The 27,125-nt window shown below is 39.7% G+C and overlaps 1 protein-coding gene across 1 annotated transcript; it reads left to right on the forward strand.

Moving 5' to 3' along the window:
- Positions 1–3,434: 3,434 nt before the first annotated feature.
- Positions 3,435–5,053, forward strand: LOC107764346 (major pollen allergen Lol p 11). Its single transcript, XM_016582899.2, has 2 exons — positions 3,435–3,726; positions 4,513–5,053. The coding sequence occupies exons 1-2, from the start codon at positions 3,573–3,575 to the stop codon at positions 4,845–4,847; spliced, it is 489 nt and encodes a 162-aa protein (XP_016438385.1). The 5' UTR covers positions 3,435–3,572; the 3' UTR covers positions 4,848–5,053.
- Positions 5,054–27,125: the final 22,072 nt, after the last annotated feature.

Consider the following 27,125-nt stretch of genomic DNA (forward strand, 5'->3'; position numbering starts at 1 on the left):
ATACAACTCTTCTTGCCGATAATTCTTTAACCTTGTGCATTTTTTAAGATTTTGCGGTCAAACCTATAGGTGTTTTACAGGCGGGTTGACCCGGTTCCGAACCGGCCCAGATCGGTATCAACCTGGACCGGTGGTAGGGGGTCGGGTAGGGATGGGTTTGGGGGTTAGTGGGTTGCGATGTTTACATTTTCATAACCGGTTAATCAGACCGGTCAAACCCGGTCAAGAAAAATCACTGTTGAGACGATTCAACGTCTATTTTCTATTTTTTTTTTAAACACATTTGACCGTTGGTAATGGCCAACTTCCAATTTGACTGTTGCCCAACAGATATTTTGCAAGAATAGCCCTTTTATGGGCAATTATTTTAAAAAATAACACTTTTAGTAATTACTAATTTACCCCTTTTAAAAAGTATAAATACACCCCCTCCCCCTCTTGTTCATTTCTTCACTCATCTCTCATTTCTCAAACTCAAATTCTCAATTCAAGTTAAATCATGCCCCGTGCTTCTAGAGTGCGCTCATATATTTGGGAACATTTTGAGGTGGTAGAAGAAAATGAAGAAGTTTACAAAGTAAAGTACAAGAACCGTGGTCGGGTCTTAAATCTTCGTCGAAAGTGGGAGGGCACATGCTGTTTAAGGAGGCATATGAAGAGTTATCTTTAGCGTCCTCCATAAATTCGTATTTAAGATTTTAAGTTGATTTGAGACAATTAGTGTTATTTTAAAATTATTAGACGTATTTATGCTTAATATTTTAATTTGTTAGATTAATTTGAAGTATTATTATATAATGAAAATTTGAAATGAAACTATGTAAGCCTTTGAATTTAACACTCGAGAAAATGGCCAAGAAGTTCATATTGATTATGAAGAACTTACAAGGCAATGCAAAACCTTTGAAGTTCTGGGTTTATAATTTTATATTTAATAATTAAACTTTGAATTTACTCTTTTTTCGTTAATTTAGTTGTTGCTAAATATAAACTTTAATTTGTAAGTTTGAAATAAAAAAAAAACCTGCAAATTATAAGTGCAATTTTTTCCATCTTCATTGTATTTTATTATCTTAAATTCTTAATGAAATATTCAAATATAAGAATTTTAAAGTTTTTGCATCCTTTATTCAAACACTCTTTTTATAAGATTATTTTTTATTTTATATTAATATAAATTACGATAGTTATACAAAATACAAATTTTTTTTTTACATAAACCCGGCCCGGCCCGTTAGGCCCATAACCGTTCTGGTTCAATTTTTACCCAGATGGGCCCGGACCCGTTAAGTCCGGTTTGGAAAAACCTTTAATCGGCCCGGATTGGTGACCGATCGGTCACTTTTTTTCTCAACCCGGATCGGCCTGGGTCACCCATTTGACAACTTTAGTCAAACCTCTCTATAATAATCTTGTTTGTTCTCATTTGTTTTGGCTGCTATAATGCAGTGCTATTACAGAAAACATATATTATAACATAAAAATTTGATACCAAAATTTTTTTGGTCATTAAAATAAAATGTTGTTATAAAAAATGATTGTTATAGAAAGATTTAACTATTTTTTTTATTTCGTTTCAAATGAAATAATTGATGTTCCCTAACAACTTAGCGCAAAGACATGTATGGTGCATTAAAAGCCAGTCTTGCTTTATCTTCAGTTCGGGATATTGGGATCAAAGCTATTATTAATCTAAGGAACATTATTTGTGGATCTAAGCTAAAAGCTAGAGAACGTATAATATACCACTAATATGATTCTTTTTATGATACCTTCGAATAATCTTCCTTCCAATAGTTGTTATCCCCTTAGCTAAACAAAAGTTTTCATTGAGTGCGAGATGGATCAATCATAAATTCTTGTGATTTATAAGAAAATTAAGTTTGGAGAATATTAATGGTATTAGTATTATTTAATTAATGTTACCTTACTATCACTTAATTGTCATGTTTATACTTCAACTGAAGGCATAAGAGAATCATAAGCTTAATTAAGAGCATATGACAGAAGAAATGTAGATGTGATCTTTGTGGTTAGACTAACTGATTGAGAAGGTTAATGGGATTTCTATTATGATAAATGAGATTTTCAACTCGAAAAAGTGTATCAATCTTGATTTTTGTTTTTCACATCACAAACAGAGTTACTCCGTTTAATAAAAAAAACGTTACAAACATGTTTGATCGAACAACGTTTATAAACAGACTGACTTATTTTTTTATTGCTAAAACTTTGACTAGTAAAATCGTGGAAATGAACAATATGTGAATTAATAATTTACCTGTTCTTTTTCGCAGAAAAAAGAAAAAGAGAGAAGAATTAATTAACTTCGTGTGTGTCATTATCAAACAGTACAAGGATTCATGGACTTCAAACCCAATTTGACAAGACGTAATAGAGACCAGTTAATATCATAATGTGGCTAGGGTGATTTGCACAAATAAGATCATTTGGTGTCGCTATTTAAATTTTAATTCCAGTAATTATTTTTTGAGAAAATAGTCTCTGATCAGAATTTTGAAGCAAGCTGGTAAGAATTTCCCTGCAAGTCTTATATTGATGCGTCAGAATTCTAACGATTACCATAATTTTGCAAGTTATGATAATTCACAAAATTCTGAAGGTTGTATATTTTTTTTTGCAATTGGCCACAATAGTCGGATCGATCACCAGAATTTTTCACATTGTGGCTAAACAATCTGGTAATCTTCAGGATTCCTGGGGCTTTAAAATTTGGATAAGCGTGCTTTAAAATACTGACGTCAGGCTATATTTTCAAAACCTTTTTAGCGGGATCAAAATATAAATAGTAGTTTCAAATAGATGTTTCTTTTAGTCTGCAATCAATCCCTTCACAAATACAAAAATTTCACATAAATCTTGCCTTGCCTGCTAGTCCATTAATACTACCCAAATCATTATAACCCGTAAAATCATATGCTTGGACCATCTAAAATTTTCATTCTAATATGATTTAACAACAAAATTTACTCTTTTTCTGTTGGGATTTCTACACTGTATAGCGGTCCACCTAAAAAATAGTTGGTAGTTATATAATATATGTATAATTTTTGTATATTGGCTAGCAAATGTTAATATATTTGGCCGAGTAGCCACATTTGTAGCATTCCCTTTTCTATTCTCATCAAAAACCCTTTTTGATAAACGGAATAGAGAAAATATTAATACTACTTTAATTAAAGACAAAAAAAGCATGTAACTTTTAGGGAGAGAGAAAGAGAGAGGTGAAGATAGTAGAGATATATAGAGAATCCAAGACTACCAATTACTTTTGACTTTGATCTTAATTGAGTGTAGGGTCTGCTTCATAATTTTGAATAATTAAAGTACCGATTTATCTGTCACTAATTTACGCTACCAGGAAGAAAAAAAAAAAGTAACTTTGGGCCACCGTGTTTTGGTTTTTGGTTTAGAGCAAACCCCATAATATTTCATTATATCACTTTCACTTTCCTTTTGTTATTTGCAGGCTAAAAGAAGTTGAACAGATAGTTAAGTTTACCAATTTGCAGAAATTGAAGAAGAGATAGTTAAGTTTGAGTTGTAAAAACATGGCAAAGTTGGTAGCTTTGTTTGTTGTTTGCTTTTTAGTCTTTGCTTCTATTGCTAGTGCACATTTTATGGACACTTTTCTTGTAGTTGGCAAAGTTTACTGTGACACTTGCCGCTGTGGCTTTGAGACCTCTGCCTCCAAGTATCTCGCCGGTATATTACCAACCCCTTTACTTTTTATTTTTTACCTGAGTCCGCTGTTAAATATTTGATTGTAAACCTAGTCATTTGACTTGAGGTCGCTGTAGAAACTCATAAACTTTAAATTCTGAATCCGCCGTGTGCTCCGTCAGTTCCCGTGCAAGATTTGTTTGAGTGTCTTTCTTTTGTGTGATTCTGTCCAATTGGCCAACTATACGCCAACTCCCTCTTGTTTTTAATTGCATTTCTGCAGATCCAATGTATAAATTTGCCTATTTCTAGCTTAAACAAGTCAAGATTTTCTGTTCCACTATAAGAAAACAGTAATTGAAGTGTTCACCTTATTCTAGTTTAAGAAGAAGTTTTTTTTAACATTTTGGAGTTCAATTTTCTAGGGAGTACAATACTTATTTACACCGAAATTTATTTACTGCATAGTTCAACTGCGCACATATATATAGTGTGCTAAGTTTTGGCACAAGGATTCTTGCGTTTCTTTAGTTGCACATTATCTCCGAGTTATATATTCTATATTTTAGAAGTGTGTAACCATCTTATTGATAAACTTAATATGTTAGCTTTGACATACATTTATTTACTAATTAATTAGTTACTCCACGTCTTAATAAGCCTACTGCACCTGTTTTAATAAAGAAAAGTTAGTAAGCGGATTGATCTGTATGTATCTGTGTTGGTAATATGTTAAAATTGCGTGATCATCTCATTTAAAAATTATTCGAAAATCTTTTAAAAAAACTCGAACTCACTAATATATGTTTGTTTACACTATGAATGCAGGGTCTAGGGTTAGAATTGAGTGCAAGAAAAGGGACACCAACGACATATCATACACCATTGAAGGTGTAACCAACTCCAAAGGAGAATACAAGATCCTTGTATATAGTGACCGTGGCGACGAAGTTTGTGACGTGGTTCTCATCAGGAGCTCCGATCCAATGTGTGCGGTTCCAAATGCTGGCCGTGATCGTGCTCGTGTTGTTCTCACTCGTAACAATGGCATGGTTTCTAACACTCGTTTTGCTAACTCCATTGGTTTCCTTTCCAATGAGCCTCTTGCTAGCTGCAACCAGATCCTCCAGCAGTACCAGTTGACAGATCAGGACCAATTTTAAATGGTTTGGACTATTTTATTATGAAATGAATCTTTGTTTATTTAGATTTTATGTCTAAATTTATATGTTTTCACGTTTTGTGTTTTTGGATATTAAGTGTAGTGTGCCCTTTTAGCGTGAAGTATTAATTTTATGTAACGCTCGCTTCGTTGAATATTGATATGTTCATTGTTTCTCTTTTTATAATAGTCTAGTGTTTGGTTCAACTTGTGTATATCTAGATTATTTCGATGGACAATTGTTACTTTTTACTCGGTATACGTACTGGGTAACTCTTAGGTAGATGGAATGGAGATTACTCAGACGTTTTCTAGTCTCACAATGATGCTTGTTGTTTACCCTCAAAATCGGATAATAATTGAATTTGTAAGTGATTTTAAGGATACATGGATTAACTTGACACAAAATGATAAATTAAATTGCAATTGAAATAAATAACGATAAAGTAAATGCAAACCACACGAATTGGACAATTTCAGCCCTGGAAGGTTAGCCACCCTCGAGCCGAATGCACTTCGATCGGTATCAAGATACAAAAGAATAAGAGCTTAAAGAGAATAATAATAATGTTTTGTTTGGAATGCGTATTACAATATGTTGAATGAATTATCAGACCCCCCTTTATATAGTACATGAGTCCTACTTTAGGTACTATTCTATAAAAGGTAAAACTCCCTTGATTTGCTGATTGTCGATTCCTTACAGATACGCGCCGAGATTCCCGCCGTAATATCCGACTGGTCACGGATGTTTCGGTCTTCTGTTGGTTATGCTAACAATGTTTCTTCGAGCTCGTTAGGGGATAGGGTCGATTCTGGAATCACGGACTCAATGTTCTCGAAGGCAGGCATTCTGACCCCTGATTTTAGCTCGGTGGGATTTGGGGTCGATCTTAAACTCTTGATTGTCATGTTTAGAGCCTAACCTACCACGTCGTAGGCGAGCTCGATTTCGACCGTATACAGATAGTCCCCTCGTTTTTCGGAGAGTAGACGACCAGAAATGACATGAGCTTCCGATTCTTACTTCGATACCCCGTGACAAAAATGACAAAATAAGAGAAACGTCACGTCAATCAAGTCTTAATGGCATTAAATGCTTGTCAGTTGCCGGTCTGCCACTTCTGGATGCGAACCGTCGCTGAAAAACTATGAATGACCCCTCATTTGTTCATTCAAACTTTACATCCAAACCTTCTGTCCTCGTACTTTAGAAATCTTAATACTTTCTGGCACTTACATCCTGGTTATTTGAGATCTTTTATAAGAACTTTTGTTCGTCTTCATCCCAAATGATCAAGCGCACTCCTTTAACTTCCTCTTTTTCCTCATTTTTCCTTCATTTTCAAAGACATGGCGAAGACTTCAAAAACTGTTCCCCAAAAAAAAACTCCTTCTACCTTGCGGTCGGCTACCGAGAAGATCGTTACGCGTACTGCTGTCGAGGAACCAGTACTAGAACCCCCATTGAAGATGTTCGTCCCGGGAGGATGCTCAGTAACCACCAATTTCAAGGTCGAAAAACCTTCTCCAGTACAAGGCCGGTGTGAGGAGGTCTCGAGATATATATTCTCGATCACTGGAGAGGTCCTCCCTACGGTAAAAAAGGATTACAACTGGGTCGACAAGTACGTGGTGGTTCCCTGGCCCGATGAAGACGTCACCACCCACGTTGAGGGATATTTAAGTGTTTACACTTATCCTTTTATTCTTGGCCCATTGGATCCGGTCATCATCGACTTCTGCAAAAGATACGAGGTATGCCTGGGTAAAATTCACCCTTCATTTTGGAGGATCGCAATCCTTCTTCGGTTCTTCGTGAGCAAGATCGATGGATGCTTGTTCACCGTCGACCATCTCATGCGCCTATACATTCCCCAAATCTTTCGGGGGGGGGGGTGATCAAGCTTGCGCGTCGGGCTAGTAAAGCCCCATTTTCGAGCATTGATGAAGATCGGGATCAAGGTTGGCTAGGCCGTTTATCCGAGTGAGGACTTCAGACTTGATCCATGTTGATCACATGTCGTCCCCCGAGAAGTGGAATATATCACGTAAGTAAAATTTTGCTTACAAAATTTTATTTTATGCCTTTTTCCTTCCTTCTCATCGGTGTTTTGTGGTAGTGCAGCAACCACTCGGGTCCCGAATGCAGTCCCTTGACTCAAGGAGTGGGTCGAGAGCATCGTGTTACAAAGGCCGTATTCTGAGCATTCATGGCGCGAACTTTCAAATGGCCGGTGGGAGGCCCGTTCTCATGGTGAGATTCCTTTCCCGGGTAAGTAACATTTGAGTTTCTCTCGTGCCGTTAAGTTTTCACTTGTTTCATTTCCTTTTGCAGGTTTATCCAAGGACGTCACACTGAGGCCTCTATCCGGTGGCGAGAACTTCCCCGCCGAATCACATGTTCTGAGACAGGGTGGTGAGAAGAAAAGAAAGAGGGCCCTGAGTTCTCAAAGAAAGCACAATCTTCGGATTCACTCTATTGGTTGATGGACGAATCCGAAGAAGAACAAGAAGGAGAAGCTTTCAATCTAGTGGCCCGAGTGCCGTCACGAATTGAAGGGCAAGGGGCCTCCGAACCGGAGAGAGATGAGGCTGATCCGCCTCAAGTTAGAGAAGCTGATGAGAAGGTCATGGCAAAATCTTCTCGGGATATGGGCAACGCCCCGAAGGAGGCACTCGGTGTGATAGACATCACTGAGTCCATGTACAATGAGGCTCAGACGGTGAAAGAACATCCCAACGAGAGGACCCACAGAGTGGACGACCCCTTCCACAACTTTTTTGATGGCGTGGAATCTACCGCCATGGAGGATGTCACCGGGTTGGGTGACTTGGAGGTGCCGAAAAAGAGTCCGTCTTCGGGAACAAGCGGGCCTTCTTCAAGCCCGAAACTGGTCCATCGGTTCCCATCTCCGAGTATGGATCCCGACCGAAAGCGATCGATCGTCATCTCGGTTCCGAAGGATGCCCGGGTCCTTTCTGCTCCCCGTAGGGGTGGCCAGCTACCTTTGGTGTTTGGTGACCGAGGAAGACCAAGTGTAATGATCCAACCGGTCATTTTAATTTTTAGAACCCCGTTCCCTAAAATAAAACTTCCTATAGGTGCTTCTAATGATTTATGACTTGCGATGATGATTGGTTCGGGATTTAGAAGTGTTTAAGGTGAAATCGGAACACTTGGTTCCTTAAGTTGGCCGTAAAGTGTTAAGTTTGACTTCGGTCAACATTTTGAGAAAACGACCTCGGAATAAAATTTTGATGATTCCAACAGCTCCGTATGGTGATTTTGGACTTAGGAGCGTGTTCAGAACTTTTTTTGGAAGTCTGTAGTTAAATTAGGCTTGAAATGGCTAAAGACAAGAATTTAAGTTTGGAAGTTTGACCGATGAGTTGACTTTTTGATACCGGAGTCGGAATACAGTTCCGAAAATTTTCATAGCTCCGTTATGTAATTTATGACTTGTGTGTAAAATTTAAGGTCAATCGGAGTTGATTTGATAGGTTCCGACATCGAATGTAGAAGTTGAAATCTCTTAGTTTCATTAAGCTTGAATTGGGGTATGATTCATGGTTTTAGCATTGTTTGATGTGATTTAGAGGTTTGACTAAGTTCGTATGATGTTTTAGGACTTGCTGGTATATTTGGTTGAGGTCCCGAGGGCCTCGGATGAGTTTCGAATGGTTAACGGAACAAAAGTTGGACTTAAAAAGCTGTTGCAATTTTCTCTTCTACTGTATATTCTTGGCTGTGATCGAGCCCCAGATCGAACCCAGATATCGAGCCCACGATCGAGGCCTGAGTCGAAGCCAGGGACGAGGCTCTGTATCGAAGCCTCGATCGAAGGCAAGGCTCGAGGGCCATGATCGAAGGCAAGGCGCGAGGGCCAGGGTCAAGTCAAGACCCAAGATTGAACTTGATCGAGGCCATGACCATGTCCCAGGCTCGAGGCCCGAGATCGAGCTCCCAAGATCGAGCTCCCTGAGATCGAGCTCCCTGAGATCGAGCTCCCTGAGATCGAGCTCTCTGAGATCGAGCTCCCGAGATCGAGCTCCCCTGATCGAGCTCCTTGATCGAACTAGGCAGAGCTGTAAATTATAAAAACAGAAGACATTCGTCCCATTTGCCATTTTTGACGAACTTGAGCTTGAGCAGAGGCGACTTTTGTCAGATTTTCAAGGGAAAAATATTGGGGTAAGTGATTCTAACTTGGATTTGGTCTATGAACATAAATATATCATTGTTTTCACAATTTAATTAGTGTTTTGAGATTGAAATTTGGAAAAGTTTAGAAATCTCATAGAATTTTTTTTTTGAGATTTCGGTATCGATTCGGAGTCGGATTTGAGTGAAACTGGTATGGTTGGACTCGTAATTGAATGGGTTATCGGATTTCATAACTTTCATCGGATTCTGAGATGTGGGCCCTGCGGACGAATTTTTAATTATTTTCGGGATCTTTTCTTTAAAATGTAGTATTTTCTTATAGAATTGATTCCTATAATATTTAGTGATTGTATCGAATTATTTTGGCTAGATTCGAGCTAGACGGAGTTGGATAATCATGGAAAAGGCCTTATAGTGGATTAAATTGGAGCAAGACGAGGTAAGTCTCTTGTCTAATCTTGTGAGGGGGAAATTACCTCATAGGTGATTAAAATTAAATAATTATTGCTAATTGTGGGAGGCTACGTACGCACGAAGTGACGAGAGTCCGTGCATAGCTACTATTAATGCTTAAGTCCGGGTAGTTTAGGACTCAAAGCATGCCTTACTCGTGTAAATTATATTCTTTGATTTATTTATATTAATTGATATCTATATGAATATATTGTGAATTGTTAGATAAAGATATTAAAGGATGGAAATCTCATAGGCTTGATTTTCTATTTAAGTCAATTAATTGTTAAAAGAAATTGTTCTCCTCTCAAATTTATCTTATAATAAATATACTCTCCTTCCGGAGGCACATAAGAAAATGTCCTCCTTTCTTGTGGAGCGGGCCGAACGCCTCGGAAGGATAGATGCATCTATGGATCGCGCCGCACGCCCTTCGGCAGTGTACACGACATTCTGGATCGGGCCGTACGTCCTCGGCAGAAATCGTGCTTAATAATAATAATTACACGATACTTTAATAATTTATTTCGGCTTGATAAGCTAATTAATAAATTGAAAAATCCTTGGAATTTAATGAATTATTATTCTTGCTTGTTTATGGAATTAATTGTTACTCCTGTAAATGAGATTTAATTGATAAATTAGAATTTATCTGAATTGAAGGAATTTAATTAATATATTGAGAATTGTTATATTTGAAGGAATTTGATTATTTCTGCTGATTAAACAAATTATTGTAAATTTTGTAAATCATGCTGATTTAAATATTCTAGTTTTATTTTAGTTATTGTTATTGACCCATAGTGAGTGTCAAAGTCGGCCATCTCGTCTCTACCACTTCAAGATTAGGCTTGGTACTTACTGGGTACACGTTGTTTACATACTCATACTACACTTGCTGCACATTTTGTGCAGGATCTGAGACAGGTACTAGTGGAGGACCTATCATCACATACCTACGTCATCCCGAGGCATAGTGGTGAGCTGCCTTTCTGAGCCGTTCTGCAGCTACCAGTGTCTCTTCTTATATTTATATTCTGTCTATTTCATTTAAGATAGTATTTGAAGTTTTGTATAATCTACTAGATGCTCATGAACTTGTGACACCGGGTCTTGGCATACACACATTGGTAGAAGTTGGTATTTTATTATTTTCTTGGAATGAAAGTTTAACCAATATACGTTTGACTTATTAGTTGGCTTGCCTAGCTGTAATGTTGGGCGTCATCACGACCTATAGGTGAAATTGGGTCGGGACAACATGGTATCAGAGCACTTGGTTCACGTAGGTCTCACAAGTTATGAGCAGACCTACTAGAGTCTTGCGGATCGATACGGAGACGTCTGTACTTATATTCGAGAGGCTATATGGTGTTAGGAAACTACCTTTCTTCATATTCCATCATTGATGTAGTACTAAATATCCTTCTCTTATTCTCTCACAGATGGTGAGAACATGCTCTAATGAGATTCCAGACCAGAGAAGAGCTACTCCCCCAGTTGCTAGAGGCCGAGGCAGAGGCCGAGGGAGGGCTCCATGCCGTGGTAGAGGGCGAGGACGTCCCAGGACCGTTCCAATTATGCCGCCAGTGGATCCAGCAGAGAATCCCATTATTGAGGAGCAGGGTGAGGTGCCTGTGGCAGAGCCAGCTCCGGTGGACTTCACATCTGCATCGGGATTTCAGGATGTCATGGGTCGTATGCTGCGATTCATGGACAATATGACTCAGGCCGATTTATTTTCGGCAGACCCAGCCACATCTCAGGCGGGCGGGGGAGCACAGACCCCTATCGCGCAGGCTCATGGACAGGCAGCTGCTGTATATCAGACCTAGGGTGCACTACCCGTGGGTGGAGTCCAGCCAGTGGCAGCAGCTACACCTGAGCCCAGGCCAGCTATAGCCGTCGATCCTCAGAAACTATTGGACAGATGGACTAGACTACATCCTCCTGTCTTCGGGGGTGAGCGACATGATGATCCATATGATTTCATTGATCGTTGCAAAGATAGACTGTACAACATGAGAATATTGGAATCACATGGGGTTGATTTCTCTACTTTTTAGCTAGAGGGTAGGGCCCGTAGATGGTGGCAGTCTTATGCTCTTGGCAGACCAGCAGATTCTCCTCCCATGACTTAGGACAGGTTCACCCATATCTTCTTGGATAGGTATATTCCACCCTCCCAGAGGGAAGAGTTGCGGTTTCAGTTTGAGCAGCTCTAGCAGGGTCAAATGTCAGTGACTGATTATGAGGCGAGGTTTTCTGAATTATCTCACCATGCACTAATGATACTCCCTACTGAGGCATAGAGAGTGCGAAGGTTTGTAGCCGATTTACATACTGGTATTCAGGCCACTATGGATCGAGAGGTTGAGATGGGAACTTCTTATGAGCAAGTCGTGGAGATAGCCCGGAGGATTGAGGGTGTACGTCAGCGGAGCCGAGAGCAGATTATGAGAGATAAACGGTTCAGGTACTCTGGAGAGTTTAGAGGTGCTCCGTCCGGGGGCAGAGGTCAGTTCGTGAGCGGATAGTCCAGCAAACCCCCATATCCAGCACCACCACCTCCTCGAGGTGCTCCAGTACGACCTTATTTTAGTGCTATACCAGAGAGTTCTTATCGCCCACCAGCTATTCAGGGTTCTTTCCGTGGGTATTCAGGTCCCCAGGGCCAGACACTTAGTCAGCAACCCATCGCACCGAAGAGTTGTTATGAGTGTGGGGATCCCAGTCACATGCGAAGGTTTTGCCCCAGGCTTCGAGGTAGACCAGTACAGCAGGGTCATCAGCCTATGCTTACCGGACCAGTTGCTCCACCAGTAGTACGACCACCGAGAGGCGGAGGACAGGTGGGTAGGGGCCATCCTAGAGGTGGAGGTCAGCCAGGCGGAGGCCAGACAGTTGGCGCTCCAGCTCGGTTCTATGCTTTTTTGGCTAGACCAGATGTAGAGGCCTCAGATGCCGTGATTACATGTATTATTTCTGTTTGTGGCAAAGATGCCTCAGTATTATTTGATCCAGGATCTACGTATTCATATATGTCATCTTTATTTGCTCCATTCCTGGGTGTTCCTCGTGAGTCCTTGAGTACTCCTGTTTATGTGTCCACTCCTGTGGGCGATTATGTTGTTGTGAACCGAATCTATCGGTCCTCTATTATTACATTCTGCAGTTATGAAACTAGAGCATATATCCTATTGCTTGAGATGACTAATTTTGAAATTATTCTGGGCATGGACTGGTTGTCTCCATATCATGCTATTCTAGATTGCCATGCCAAGACTGTTACCTTGGCTATTCCAGCATTGCCTAAGCTGGAGTGGAAGGGTTCGCCTGTTAGTTCATTTAATCGAGTTATTTCTTTTATAAAGGCTCAACACATGGTTGAGAAGGGTTGTTTGGCTTATCTAGCCTATGTTCGGGATACTACTGCAGAGACTCCGGCTATTGATTCAGTGCCTATAGTTCTGGAGTTCCCCGATGTATTTCCGTCAGATCTTCCAGATACGCCACCTGATCGTGATATTGATTTCTGTATTGACTTGGCTTCAGATACCCAACCTATATCCATCCCACCGTATTGCATGGCTCCGAAAGAATTGAAAGAATTGAAAGAGAAGCTTGAAGAGTTACTAGACAAAGCGTTTATCAGACCGAGTGTATCGCCTTGGGGTGCACCAGTATTATTTGTGAAAAAGAAGGATGGAACAATGCGGATGTGTATTGATTATCGCCAATTGAACAAAATCACTATTAAGAAAAAGTACCCGTTATCACGTATTGATGATCTATTTGACCAGTTGCAGGGTGCTAGGGTATTCTCTAAGATCGACTTAGGGTCGGGGTACCATAAGTTGAAGATTCGGGATTCGGATGTTTTGAAGACTGCTTTCCGTATTATATATGGTCATTATGAGTTTCTGGTAATGTCTTTTGGTTTAACTAATGCCCTGCCATCGTTTATGGATCTGATGAACAAGGTATTCAGGCCATATATTGACTCATTTGTCATTATCTTTATTGATGACATTTTGATCTACTCACATAGTAAGGAGGAGCATGAGCAGCATATGAGAGTAGTGCTTCAGACATTGCGGGAACAAAAGCTATATGCTAAGTTCTCTAAATGTGAGTTTTAGTTAGAGTCTGTAGCATTTTTTGGACATATCGTATCGGGCAAAGGTATTAAAGTTGATCCCACAAAGATTGAGGCAGTTCAGAATTGGCATCGTCCCACTTCGGTGACGGAGATCAGGAGTTTTCTGGGTTTGGCAGGTTATTATCGTCGGTTCGTGGAAGGTTTTTCATCTATTGTAGCACCTTTGACCAAATTAACCCAGAAGGGTGCTCCTTTCCGATGGTCCGATGATTGTGAGGTGAGCTTTCAAAAGCTCAAGACATCGTTGACTACAACACCAGTGTTAGTGTTGCCTTCCGGTTCGGAAATATATACAGTGTATTGCGATGCTTCGCGCGTTGGCTTGGGTTGTGTATTGATGCAGAAAGGGCAAGTTATTGCATATGCTTCACCTCAGCTGAAGCCCCACGAAAAGAATTATCCGAAACATGATTTGGAGTTAGCTGCGATTGTTCACGCTTTTAAGATTTGGAGGCATTATCTTTATGGGGTGTCTTGTGAAGTTTACACTGATCATCGCAGTTTGCAGCATTTGTTCAAGTAGAGGGACCTAAATTTGAGACAGTGCAGATGGCTGGAGTTACTAAAAGATTATGATATTACTATCCTGTATCATCCGAGCAAAGCAAATGTGGTTGCAGATACCTTGAGCAGAAAGGCGGAGAGTATGGGTAGTTTGTCTTTCATTTCAGCAGAGGAAAGGCCATTAGCCTCAGACATTCAGTCCTTGGCTAGCAGACTTATAAGGCTGGATATTTCAGAGCCCAGCCGAGTTCTTGCATGTGTTGTGGCCCAATCTTCACTATTTGAGCAGATCAAGGCTCGCCAGTATGATGACCCACACCTGGTAGTTCTTCGTGAAACGGTACTACGAGGTGGTGTCAAGGAAGTCACTATTGGTGCAGATGGTGTTCTACGACTCCAGGATCGTCTCTGTGTTCCTAATATGGATGAATTGAGGAAAAAGATCATGGAGGAGGCACACAGTTCTCAATTTTCTATTCATCCAGGTGCTACGAAGATGTATCGTGACTTGAGGCAGCATTATTGGTGGCGACGAATGAAAAAGGACATAGTTGAGTATGTAGCTCGGTGTCTAAATTTCCAGCAAGTTAAATATGAGTACCAGAGGCCTACTTCAGCAGATGACCATACCAGAGTGGAAATGAGAACGAATTACTATGGATTTTGTAGTTGGGTTGCCGCGGACCTTGAGGAAGTTTGATGCAGTTTGGGTGATTGTTGATAGGTTAACTAAGTCATCACATTTTATTCCTGTTGTGACTACGTATACTTCAGAGAGGTTGGCCCAGATTTATATTCAGGAGATAGTTCGGTTGCATGGTGTGCCAATTTCCATCATATCAGATAGAGGCCCTCAGTTTACTTCACATTTCTGGAGAGCAGTACAGAGTGAGTTGGGGACCCGTGTAGAGTTCAGCACAGCCTTTCATCCGCAGATCGATGGGCAGTCAGAGCGGACAATTCAGATTTTGGAGGATATGCTCAGGGCATGTATGATCGACTTTGGAGGTCAGTGGGATCGTTTCCTGCCTTTGGCCGAGTTTGCTTATAATAACAGTTACCAATCTAGCATCGAGATGGCTCCATTTGAGGCTTTATATGGTCGGCGATGTCGTTCACCTATCAGATGGTTTGAGCCAGGTGAGGTTAAGTTATATGGTACTGATTTGGTAAGGGATGCCTTGGAAAAGGTAAAATTGATTCAGGAACGACTTCGTACAGCACAGTCCAGGCAGAAAAGTTACGCGGATCAGAAAGCGCGTAATATATCATTTATGGTAGGTGAAAAAGTTCTCTTGAAGGTTTCGCCGATGAAGGGAATTATGAGATTCGGGAAGAAGGGCAAGTTGAGCCCAAGGTTTATAGGCCCATTTGAGGTGCTGAAACGAGTTGGGGAGATTGCTTATGAGCTTGCATTGCCTCCCAGCCTATCGGGAGTTCATCTGGTTTTTCACGTATCTATGCTCCGGAAGTATCATGCCGACCTATCACATATGTTAGACTTCAGCACAGTTCAGCTAGATAATAGCTTGGGTTATGAAGAGGAGCCAATTGCCATTGTTGATAAACAGGTTCGCCAGTTGAGGTCCAAGAGGGTTTCTGCAGTAAAAGTCCAGTGGAGGGGCCAACCAGTCGAGGAAGCGACTTGGGAGGCCGAGAAAGACATGCGGAGCAGATATCAACACTTATTCAGCACTCCAAGTATAATTCTAAACCCGTTCGAGGACGAACGTTTGCTTAAGAGGTGAAGAATATAATGACCCAACCAGTCATTTTATCTTTTAGAACCCCGTTCCCTAAAATAAAACTTCCCGTAGGTGCTTGTAATGATTTATGACTTGCGGGGATGGTTGGTTCGGGATTTGGAAGTGTTTGAGGTGAAACCAGAACACTTAGTTCCTTAAGTTGGACTTAAAGTGCTAAGTTTGACTTCGGTCAACATTTTGAGAAAACGATCCTGGAATAGAATTTTGATGATTCCAACAGCTCCGTATGGTGATTTTGGACTTAGAAGCGTGTTCGAAATTTTATTTGGAAGTCCGTAGTTAAATTAGGCTTGAAATGGCTAAAGACAAGAATTATGTTTGGAAGTTTGACCGATGAGTTAACTTTTTGATACCGGAGTCGGAATCCAGTTCCGAAAATTTTCATAGCTCCGTTATGTAATTTATGACTTGTGTGTAAAATTTGAGGTCAATTGGAGTTGATTTGATAAGTTCCGACATCGAATGTAGAAGTTGAAAACTCTTAGTTTTTTAAGCTTGAATTGGGGTATGATTCATGGTTTTAGCGTTGTTTGATATGATTTAGAGGTTCGACTAAGTTCGTATGATATTTTAGGACTTGCTGTTATATTTGGTTGAGGTCCCGAGGGCCTCGGGTGAGTTTCGGATGGTTAACGGAACAAAAGTTGGACTTAAAAAGCTGCTGTAAATTTCTCTTCTGCTGTATATTCTGGGTTGTGATCGAGCCCCAGATCGAACCCAGATATCGAGCCCACGATTGAGGCGTGAGTCGAATCCAGGGACGAGGCTCAGTATCGAAGCCTCGATCGAAGGCAAGGCTCGAGGGCCATGATCGAAGGCAAGGCTCGAGGGCCAGGGTCAAGACCCAAGATCGAACTTGATCGAGGCCATGACCATGTCCTAGGATTGAGGCCCGAGATCGAGCTCCTTGATCGAGCTCCCAAGATCGAGCTCCTTGATCGAGCTCCTAAGATCGATCTCCCTGAGATCGAGCTCCCTGAGATCGAACTCCCTGAGATCGAGCTCCCGAGATTGAGCTCCCTGAGATCGAACTCCCTGAGATCGAGCACTCTGAGATCGAGCTCCCCTGATCGAGCTCCTTGATCGAACTGGGCAGAGCTGTAAATTATAAAAACAGAGGACATTCGTCCCATTTGCCATTTTTGACGAACTTGAGATTGAGCAGAGGCTACTTTTGTCAGATTTTCAAGGGAAAAATATTGGGGTACGTGATTCTAACTTGGATTTGGTCTATGAACATAAATATATCATTGTTTTCACAATTTAATTAGTGTTTTGAGATTGAAATTTGGAAAAGTTTAGAAATCTCATAGAAACGAAATTTTGAGATTTCGGTATCGATTCGGAGTCGGATTTGAGTTAAACTGGTATGGTTGGACTCGTAATTGAATTGGTTGTCGGATTTCATAACTTTCGTCGGATTCCGAGATGTGGGCCCTGCGGGTGAATTTTTAATTAATTTCGGGATCTTTTCTTAAAAATGTAGTATTTTCTTATAGAATTGATTCCTATAATATTTAGTGATTGTATCGAATTATTTTGGCTAGATTCGAGCCAGACGGAGTTGGATAATCGTGAAAAAGGCCTTATAGTGGATTAAATTGGAGCAAGACAAGGTAAGTGTCTTGTCTAATCTTGTGAGGGGGAAATTACCTCATAGGTGATTAAAATTAAATAATTATTGCTAATTGTGGGAGGCTACGTACGCACGAAGTGACGAGAGTCCGTGCGTAGCTACTATTAATGCTAAAGTCCGGGTAGTTTAGGACTCAAAGCATGCCTTACTTGTGTAAATTGTATTCTTTGATTTATTTATATTAATTGATATCTATATGAATATATTGTGAATTGTTAGATAAAGATATTAAAGGATGAAAATCTCATAGGCTTGATTTTCTGTTTAAATTAATTAATTGTTAAAAGAAATTATTCTCCTCCCAAATTTATCTTATAATAAATATACTCTCCTTCCGGAGGCACATAAGAAAATGTCCTCCTTTCTTGTGAAGCGGGCCGAACGCCTCGGCAGGATAAATGCATCTATGGATCGCGCCGCACGTCCCTCGGCAGTGTACACGACACTATGGATCGGGCCGTACGTCCTCGGCATAAATCATGCTTAATAATAATAATTACATGATTTTTTAATAATTTATTTCAGCTTGAGAAGCTAATTAATAAATTGGTAAATCCTTGGAATTTAATGAATTATTATTCTTGCTTGTTTATGGAATTAATTGTTACTCCTGTAAATGAGATTTAATTGATAAATTAGAATTTATCTGAATTGAAGGAATTTAATTAATATATTGAGAATTGTTACATTTGAAGGAATTTGATTATTTCTGCTGATTAAACAAATTATTGTAAATTTTGTAAATCATGTTGATTTAAATATTCTAGTTTTATTTCAGTTATTGTTATTGACCCATAGTGAGTGTCAAAGTCGGCCATCTCGTCTCTACCACTTCGAGATTATGCTTGATACTTACTGGGTACACGTTGTTTACGTACTCATACTACACTTGCTGCACTTTTTGTGGAGGATCTGAGACAGGTACTAGTGGAGGACATATCATCACATACCCACGTCATCCCGGGGCATAGTGGTGAGCTGCCTTTCTGAGCCGTTCTGGAGCTACCAGTGTCTCTTCTTATATTTATATTTTTTCTATTTTATTTCAGACAATATTTGGAGTTTTGTATAATCTACTAGATGCTCATGCACTTGTGACACCGGGTATTGGCACACACACATTGATAGAAGTTGGTATTTTATTATTTTCTTGGAATAAAAGTTTAACCAATGTACGTTTGACTTATTAGTTGGCTTGCCTAGTTATAGTGTTCGGCGCCATCACGACCTATAGGTGAAATTGGGCCGTGACACCAAGCTAAGATGAACGAGGTGGATGCACCTGTCTGTTCAATGAAGCACAATAGGCGCTAAACCGGGTAACTTCAGATATCTCTTAATGACTTCAATTCATACTTAGACTAATTTGTAGATAATCCTAACATTTTTCTTTATGTCTGCAGGCCTCGGTGCTTCATCATGAGACCTTTCTCTGATATGAGGATGAGCTGAACCAGCTTGAGGCCGAGATTTGAGGACTCACTAACAAGATAAATACTTACAAACTTCTCAGCGAGCAGCGTAGAGGGGAGGCTAATAGCCTCCGAGCTGAGCTAGAGGTGGCTCGAAAGGAGCATGCCGACCTGGTCGAGCAGGTAAAAATATTTGAGGTTAGTTACGACGATCTAGACTCGGTGACTAATGGTCGGAATCCGAAGGTCCAATAGAAAATCGATCGGATCGCCCAACTTCGAGATGAGATAGATGCTGTCAAGGCCGAGATCGGTGAATGGAGAGGCAGGATGGACCGTCTGGCCTCAAAAAATAGACTGCTCGGGCGCAGCTGACTTCGGTTATGACCAAGCTTCGAGCGGTAAAGGAAAAGTTCTAGGTGCAGGCCAAATAGGTTGAGGAGCTCCAGTCTTAGCCAAGTACGGCAGTCTCTGATTGAGAAAATCTTGCCAAGGTACCTTTGCGTTCGTTCTTCTCTGACCTCGAACGCCCTATTAACTTGGTTCACCATGAGGAGGGAGCCGTACTTAGCTTCGATCACCTCCTCTCCCAATCTTTTGGCTAGTTTGAGACCTGCAATTATGGCCTCATATTCGGATTCGTTGTTAGTCAATTTCACAGTCCTAATGAATTGTCTAACTACATTGCTTGTTGGTGGCTTCAATACGATGCCAAGTTCGGACCCTGTTGCGTTCGAGGAACCGTCCGTAAAGAGGGTCCAGATCCCCGAGGACATCCCCGATTTCACTAACAACTCTCTTTCGACCTCGGGTATTAGGGCCGGCGTAAAGTCGGCCACGAAGTCCGCCAATATTTAAGATTTAATGGCGGTCCGGGGTCGTTATTCAATATCGTATCCGCTGATATCCACGGTCCATTTGGCCAATCATCCCGAGAGGTTGGGTTTATGCATTATATTTCGCAATGGGTAACTAGTCACAACACATATATGATGACATTGAAATATGGTTTCTGCTTCCTAGAGGTGCTTAGCAAAGCGAGTGCCAATTTTTCTAGGTGAGGGTACCTAGTTTCGGCCTCACCTAGAGTCATGCTAACACAGTAAATTAGAAATTGTGTACCTTGCTCTTCCCGAACAAGGACTCAACTTACCGCTATCTCCGATACTGCCAAGTACAGGTATAGTTGTTCGTCTGTCTTCGGCGTGTGAAGCAGCGGTGGGATCGATATATATCGCTTGAGTTCCTTCAATTCCTGTTGGCACTCCGGGGTCCAGGAGAAGTTATTCTTCTTCTTCAATAGTGAGAAGAATCAGTGGCTCTTATCGGAGGACCTCGAGATGAATCACCCCAGGACGGTATGCGTCCGGTTAATCTTTGCACGACCTTCACGTTGTACACAACTATGATATCTTCGATGGATTTGATCTTGTCGGGGTTGATCTCGATTCCCCGGTTGGATTCCATGAATCCGAGGAATTTACCTGATCCATTTCCAAACACACATTTTTTCGGGTTCAGCTTCATATTGTATTTCTTCAATATGCTGAAGGTTTCATGCAAATGTTTTAAATGGTCCCCTACTCGCAGAGTCTTAACCAACATATCGTCAATGTAAACCTCCATTGATTTTCCTATTTGTTCCTCAAACATCCGTTTTACTAGGCATTAGTAAGTGGAACCAGCATTTTTTAATCTGAATGGCATCGCGTTATAGCAGTATGTGTCGTATTTAGTGATGAATGTGGTTTTTTTCCTGATCACCCGGGTTCATCCGTATTTGGTTGTACCAGAGTAGGCATCGAGAAAACTGAGAATCTCGTGGCCGGCCGTGGCATCGATCATGCGATCGATGTTGGGCAAAAGGAAGAAGTCCTTGGAAAATGCCTTATTCAGATTCTTATAGTCTACACACATTCTTAATTTATTCCCTTTTAGGGACTACCGCTACGTTTGCTAACCAATTCGGGTATTTAACCTCCCGAATGGACCCTATTTTAAGGAGTTTAGATACCTCGTCCTTGATGAAAGCATGTTTGACCTCAGACTGAGGCCTCCTCTTCTGCTTGACCGGGTGGAACTTCGGGTCCAGGCTAAGCTTGTGAGTGGTTATCTTCGGCGGGATCCCCGTCATATCAAGGTGGGACCAAGCAAAACAATCTTCGTTAGCTATCAGAAATTGAATGAGTTTTTTCCTAAGCTCGGGGATTAACCCCGTGCTGAGGTATACTTTTCGATCGGGCAAATATTCGGTTAGTACGACTTGTTCCAGTTCCTCAACCGTTGATTTTGTAGCACCGGAATCATCGGGAGCTATGAAAGATATGGGGACTCCATAGTCGTCGTCCTCGTCTACTCTTCGTTCCTCCGATTTTGTCGAGGCTGGTATCGGTGATTGCTATTTGGCCCCATCTTTGACCATCTGATTCGGATCCTCAGATATCGAGAGCGTGGATACCGGGATCACCTCATTGACTACGGATATCTCCTTGGTGGCCGGTTCTTCCCCATAAACTGTTTGGACTCCTCCGGGTGTTGGGAATTTCAGCACCTGGTGTAGCGTTCAAGGGTACTGCTCTCATGTTGTGAATCCATGGCTTTTCAAGCAAAGCGTTGTATCTCATATCCCCTTCGATTACATATAACTTGGCTTCCTACATGGTTCCGGCGATGTTTATCAGTAATATTATTTCCCCTTTAGTGGTCTTGCATGCCATGTTGAACCCGTTCAGGACTCGGACCGCAGGTACGATCTGATCTTGTAGGCTGAGTTGTTGCATGACCCTTGATCTGACGATGTTGGCTGAGCTACCTGGATCAATTAACACACACTTAATTCAAGATTTATTTACGAGTACCAATATTACCAGTGCGTTGTTGGGGGGTTGCACGATTCCTTTAGCGTCTTCGTCGTTGAAAGACAAGGTTCCTTCTGGCACGTAATCCCGAGTCCATTTTTCCCTTGTGATGGATACTTTGGTGCGTTTCAGTATCGGACCCTGGGGAATGTCGACTCCATCTATGATCATGTTAATGACGTGTTGTGGTCCTTCCTGCTCGGTCTGCTTATAAGAATCCCTGTTCCTGAAGTGGTTCTTGGCTTGATCATTTAGGAACTCTCGGAGATACCCATTGTTGAACAACCGGGCCACCTCTTCTCTTAGTTGCCGACAGTCTTCCATTCTGTGTCTATGAGTACCGTGATATTTGCATATTAGGTTGGGATCCTTTTGGGATGGATCAGACTGTAAAGTCTAGGCCATTTGGTATCTTTGATGCATCCGATGGCAGATACAATAGCGGTGGCATCGACGTTGAAATTGTACTCCGATAATCTCGGTGCTTCTTTAGGCCCGGCGGGCCTGTCGAAGTTGTTTTTGCTCATTAGTCCCCGGTTTCTCTAACCTCGATCGCTTCTCCTTTCATTTCTCAAAGATTTCCGCCTCGGCACACTGCTTCTTCGGTCTCCATTGTACGACTGATATCGATCCCTGTTTGATCTTGGTTCGCGATCGATGTCTCTCTTAACTCTGTCGATGGTTGGTTCTGACGGGATATACGGACCTGGAAGGGTCCCCAAGCTGATCATCTTCGACCTTGATTTTCGATTGATATCGGTTATGGACATCGGCCCAAGTGACGGCTGGATATTCCACCAGGTTTTGTTTTAACAGTTGTGAAGCCAACGAGCTCCAAATGTTGAGTCCTTGGGTGAAAGCCTGAATGGCCCAATCATCAGCAACCAGTGGTAGGTCCATCTGTTCCATTTGAAAGCAGGACACAAACTCTCTGAGCATCTGGGATTTGGTCGACCCTCGAATTGTAGGTTTCAATATCGGCGGTGCTCCTGGGATTTGGTCGACCCTCGAATTGTAGGTTTCCACCTTTTCGTCATTAGCTTCGATTTTCTTCTCCCCTGATTCTACCCGTTTTGTCAGTTTCTCGAGCATCTTTATAATCTCGGGGTTAGTTCCCGATTCATTTTCATTCGACCTCTCTGCGACTGGTTCATCCCTGCAGGTGACTTCCTGGGGTGGATCGGGTTCAACTCTGCTCAGTGCGCAACTTTGGTTATGTAACTGAGCTATCGCCGCCTGTTGAGCCTGCAATATTTCGAAGATCACCCGTAAATTGATCCCGTCTCCTCCAATATTTTGTGTATTTTGAGCCGCTGATCGGGCTCTACTACAGACGCTATTCTCGGGGTCGGTAGGCAGGTTTGTGTTGATAGCCACATGCGAATGAACATCAATCGGGTCCGAGGTCGGATTTTCGATGGGATCAACGGGCAGTATCTCATCACCGGGCGATACGTTGTTATTTTCACCGTGATGACCAGACTATTGTCAACATGTAGGGGTGCTGATTGAGAGTTTGACATTTTGTGTTTTAACCTGAAATTAGAGACACTTCAAAGAACTAGAGTAAAGTAGTGTGTTATGGAGATTTGTATCAAATAATCACTATTATCCTTAGTCCCACGGTGGGCGCCAAACTGTTTACTCTCAAAATCGGATAACAATTGAATTTGTAAGTAGTTTTAAGGATACATGGATTAACTTGACACACAATGATAAATTAGATTGCAATTGAAATAAATAACGATAAAATAAATGCAAAGCACACGAATTGGACAATTTCAGCCTTGGAGGGTTAGCCACCCTCGAGCCGAATGCACTTCGATCGGTATCAAGACACAGAAGAATAAGAGCTTAAGAAAAATAATAATAATGTATTGCTTTGGAATGTATATTACAATGTGTTGAATGAATTATTAGACCCCCTTTATATAGTAGATGAGTCCTACTTTAGGTACAATTCTATAAAAGGTAAAAATCCCTTGATTTGCTGATTGCCGGTTCCTTACTGATACGCGTCGAGATTCCCTCCGTAATATCTGACCGGTCACGGATGTTTCGGTCTTCTATTGGTTATGCTAACAATGTTTCTTCGAGCTCGTTCGGGGCTAGGGTCGATTCCGGGATCACATACTCAATATTCTCGAAGGCAGGCGTTCTGACCCCGGGTTCTAGTTCGGTGGGACTTGGGGTCAATTTTTAACCCTTGATTATCATGTTCCGAGCCTAACCTACCATGTCGTAGGCGAGCTCGATTTCGACTGTATACACTTGTTTTTCTGGATGTGAAGTATAATGTGTCCTTTTAGCTGAAGAGATAATGGTAATGGCTCGTTTAACTTTAATTCATTACTAAATGGTGGCTTGATCTCTTTGGTTTCATTTTTACTTTTAATTGATTTTACATCCAACGAGAACTATTCATTTTTTAACGACGTGCAATATTCGTTTACTTGAGCTAAACACTTGTTCAGTCGTTCCATTTCTACACTATATGGGGTGTTTATGTTATAAAGTAAAGTGGGTAAAATACTTATCACTTTACATCAAATTAAATAATTTAATCTTTGCAAAAAATAAAAATAAAAAGAGAATGCATGGTTAAGTGATAAAAATGTGTGCGTAAGACACATCTGTTGTATTTATTTATTAGTTTGATTAAATGTTAGGTTAGGTGTAAATAATTTTTTACTCCTAGAGTGACTTCTATCTTGAAGCTTCTCCCCCTCCCAATGTTGATGTATACTTTTTTTTTGATACATTGAAAAAGATTTAGTAAATTATTAAAATCTTTTATAAGCTACGACTTATATCTGCTATGAGAAAAAACTCTATTTCCGTGAGTCCACCTTCCCACATTAGTATATCTTCTTTATGTTTGTGACCTTTATTTGCCAGAAATCAACACATTAGTTTGTCTCTCTCCAAATATATTTAGTAGGTGGTCTTTAATAAGCTTGACAACAATTAGGTAGTCTCCCTCTATTTCCAATTCTTTTTTCTTTTGCTAATTTTAACCCTTATTTGATGCTCCATTATTTTATAATGAGGCTCCAAAAATTAATAGCCAGTAAAATATATTTTTTTTGTATATATATATATATATATATATATATACAAAAAAATATATTTTACTGGCTATTAATTTTTGGAGCCTCATTATAAAATATATATTGTACATAATTAGTATATATTTTTTTATATATATTTGGCTAGCAAATATAATTAGTTTTCTCGACCGGCCAAATTTATAACTTGCCCAATCAAGAATCCACTTATTGTATTTTACAAATTGGATTAAGGGTGGCCCATAAAAATTGTAGTACATAATATTATGAAGTGGGCTAGTGTTAATGGGCTCGAAATAAGTTTCGCAATGTAAATTTTATCGGGAACTTTACATAACTGTCACAGTTTAAAAGAAATATTATAAATTCTTAGAATGAAATCTAATATTACAGTTCTGACAGGAAAAAATTTATATTTATAGCACACAGTTCCATTAAAATAGGAATATTAATTATTAATCCCTAAACATAAGCAATTTGAATGGAAAGTCAATAATTCTTTGTACAAAAATCATGCCTTTTTTTCTCTTTATCTATTAGCTTTCCTTCTTTTTCTTCATCTTCGTAATTTTGTTTTCTGCCGAAGTCAATATATTTTCTAAATTTGTTCCATTTGTTTTCTTTTTAATTATCTTTCTTAAGTTTTTTTCTTCCTTCTTCCTTCCTTTCTTTACATAAAGATCTTACTTCGATAATAATATATATTAATATATACAAAATACATATATAAAAAATATACATTGAATTAAAACATATAAAATATATTAAAAAATATACATAAAAAATACATCTTCAATTAAGATGACACTTGAAAATGTGAAATATACATAAAAAAATATATATCTTAAATTTAATTAAGATGGCATATAAATATACAAAAAAATATACATAAAAAATACATCCTGAATTAAAATGGCACTTGACATATAAAATATATTTGAAATATACATCTTAAAATAAGATATTACTTCACAAATAAATATACAATAATTATATACATAAAAATACATTTTTGAATTAAAGTAATACTTGATATACAAAGTATAAAAGACGTATAAATCAATACATCTTGAATTTAGGTGGCATTCACATATGCATCAGATTTTCAAAAAATGGAGTGAAGAAGATGAATGTTGGAAAGGGAGAATGAAAATAGATAAAAAAAGTACTTCCTGTGATTAGTGAGTCAGTTAACTTATTAAATGTTGACCTTAATTTTTATAATATGCTAATAATGAAAAAAATGCTCTTTATAGAATAAACAATAAATAATACTATTTTTTTTAAATAATAGTTAAAAAAGGATCAAGCATGTAAAAAAAAAAAAAGCCCCAAATTCAACTATCAAAACTGGAGTTTGAATTTCTATGACCATTAGTACCATTTCTTGTTGCGTTAGTAAATGCTTTGACTAGATAAACGGTGAAATTCAGCGACAGTCAAACATAATTTGATTTCGAAAATAATTGCGTTGAACATGATAAAGTAAGAGCTACATATAATTAATCGTAAAAACTGTCATAAATTATTGGAACATAAAGTATTATCTATAATCACATTCAACTATGAGTAAATGTGAATAAAAAATCTATGAGTTAAAGACTCAAGTGAAGAGGCATTGAGAGGATGATTCAGTTACGCCAGCCTCATTGGGAAATCCTCATTTTCCTACAAGTCTAAAAATCTAATCCCAACTAAGCCTGTATTGATTCCAAGAATTTCTAGGTCTTTCGAGACGACTTCCTATCATGCAATTTTATGTCTATTCTATCTCTTTTTAATACCTTCTCACCATAGTTTCACACTTGTCGACCGGTACATAGATAGGAAAAAAAGGGTAGCTCATACAGAGCTAGACATTCTGTTTATTAAGTAGACAACAACTAATATGCAGTGACCCCAAAACTTAATAGGTATTTGAGCTTGAAATCTGATAGCCCTTGTGACTTCTAATATGTGCCTGTGTTTCCTCTCAGCTACCCCATTATGCTGAAGAGTATATGCACAAGTTCTTTGATATATGACTCCCAAGTTTTTGAATAATTATTCACACACAGAGTTCACAAACTCTGTACCATTATCAGTTCTAATTGCCTTTACTGTTATATCAAACTAAGTTCTGACATAATTGAAGAAATGTTGAATTGAAACACATGCATCAGACTTTTGCTTTAGTAGAAACACCCAAGTCATTCTTGAAAAATCATCTACAATAGTCAAAAAATACTTGTTTTCATCCAATGTAGCAATTT

The sequence above is a fragment of the Nicotiana tabacum genome, chromosome 13 (assembly GCF_000715075.1).
Source record: "Nicotiana tabacum cultivar K326 chromosome 13, ASM71507v2, whole genome shotgun sequence".
Lineage (NCBI taxonomy): Eukaryota > Viridiplantae > Streptophyta > Magnoliopsida > Solanales > Solanaceae > Nicotiana > Nicotiana tabacum.

What these genes read in the sequence shown, in the direction of transcription:
- LOC107764346 (XM_016582899.2), top strand. Translation starts at nt 3,573, where the DNA reads ATGGCAAAGTTGGTAGCTTTGTTTGTTGTTTGCTTTTTAGTCTTTGCT. An exon ending in TGCCTCCAAGTATCTCGCCG is followed by an intron (nt 3,727 to 4,512) that starts GTATATTACCAA and finishes CTATGAATGCAG; the next exon opens with GGTCTAGGGTTAGAATTGAG.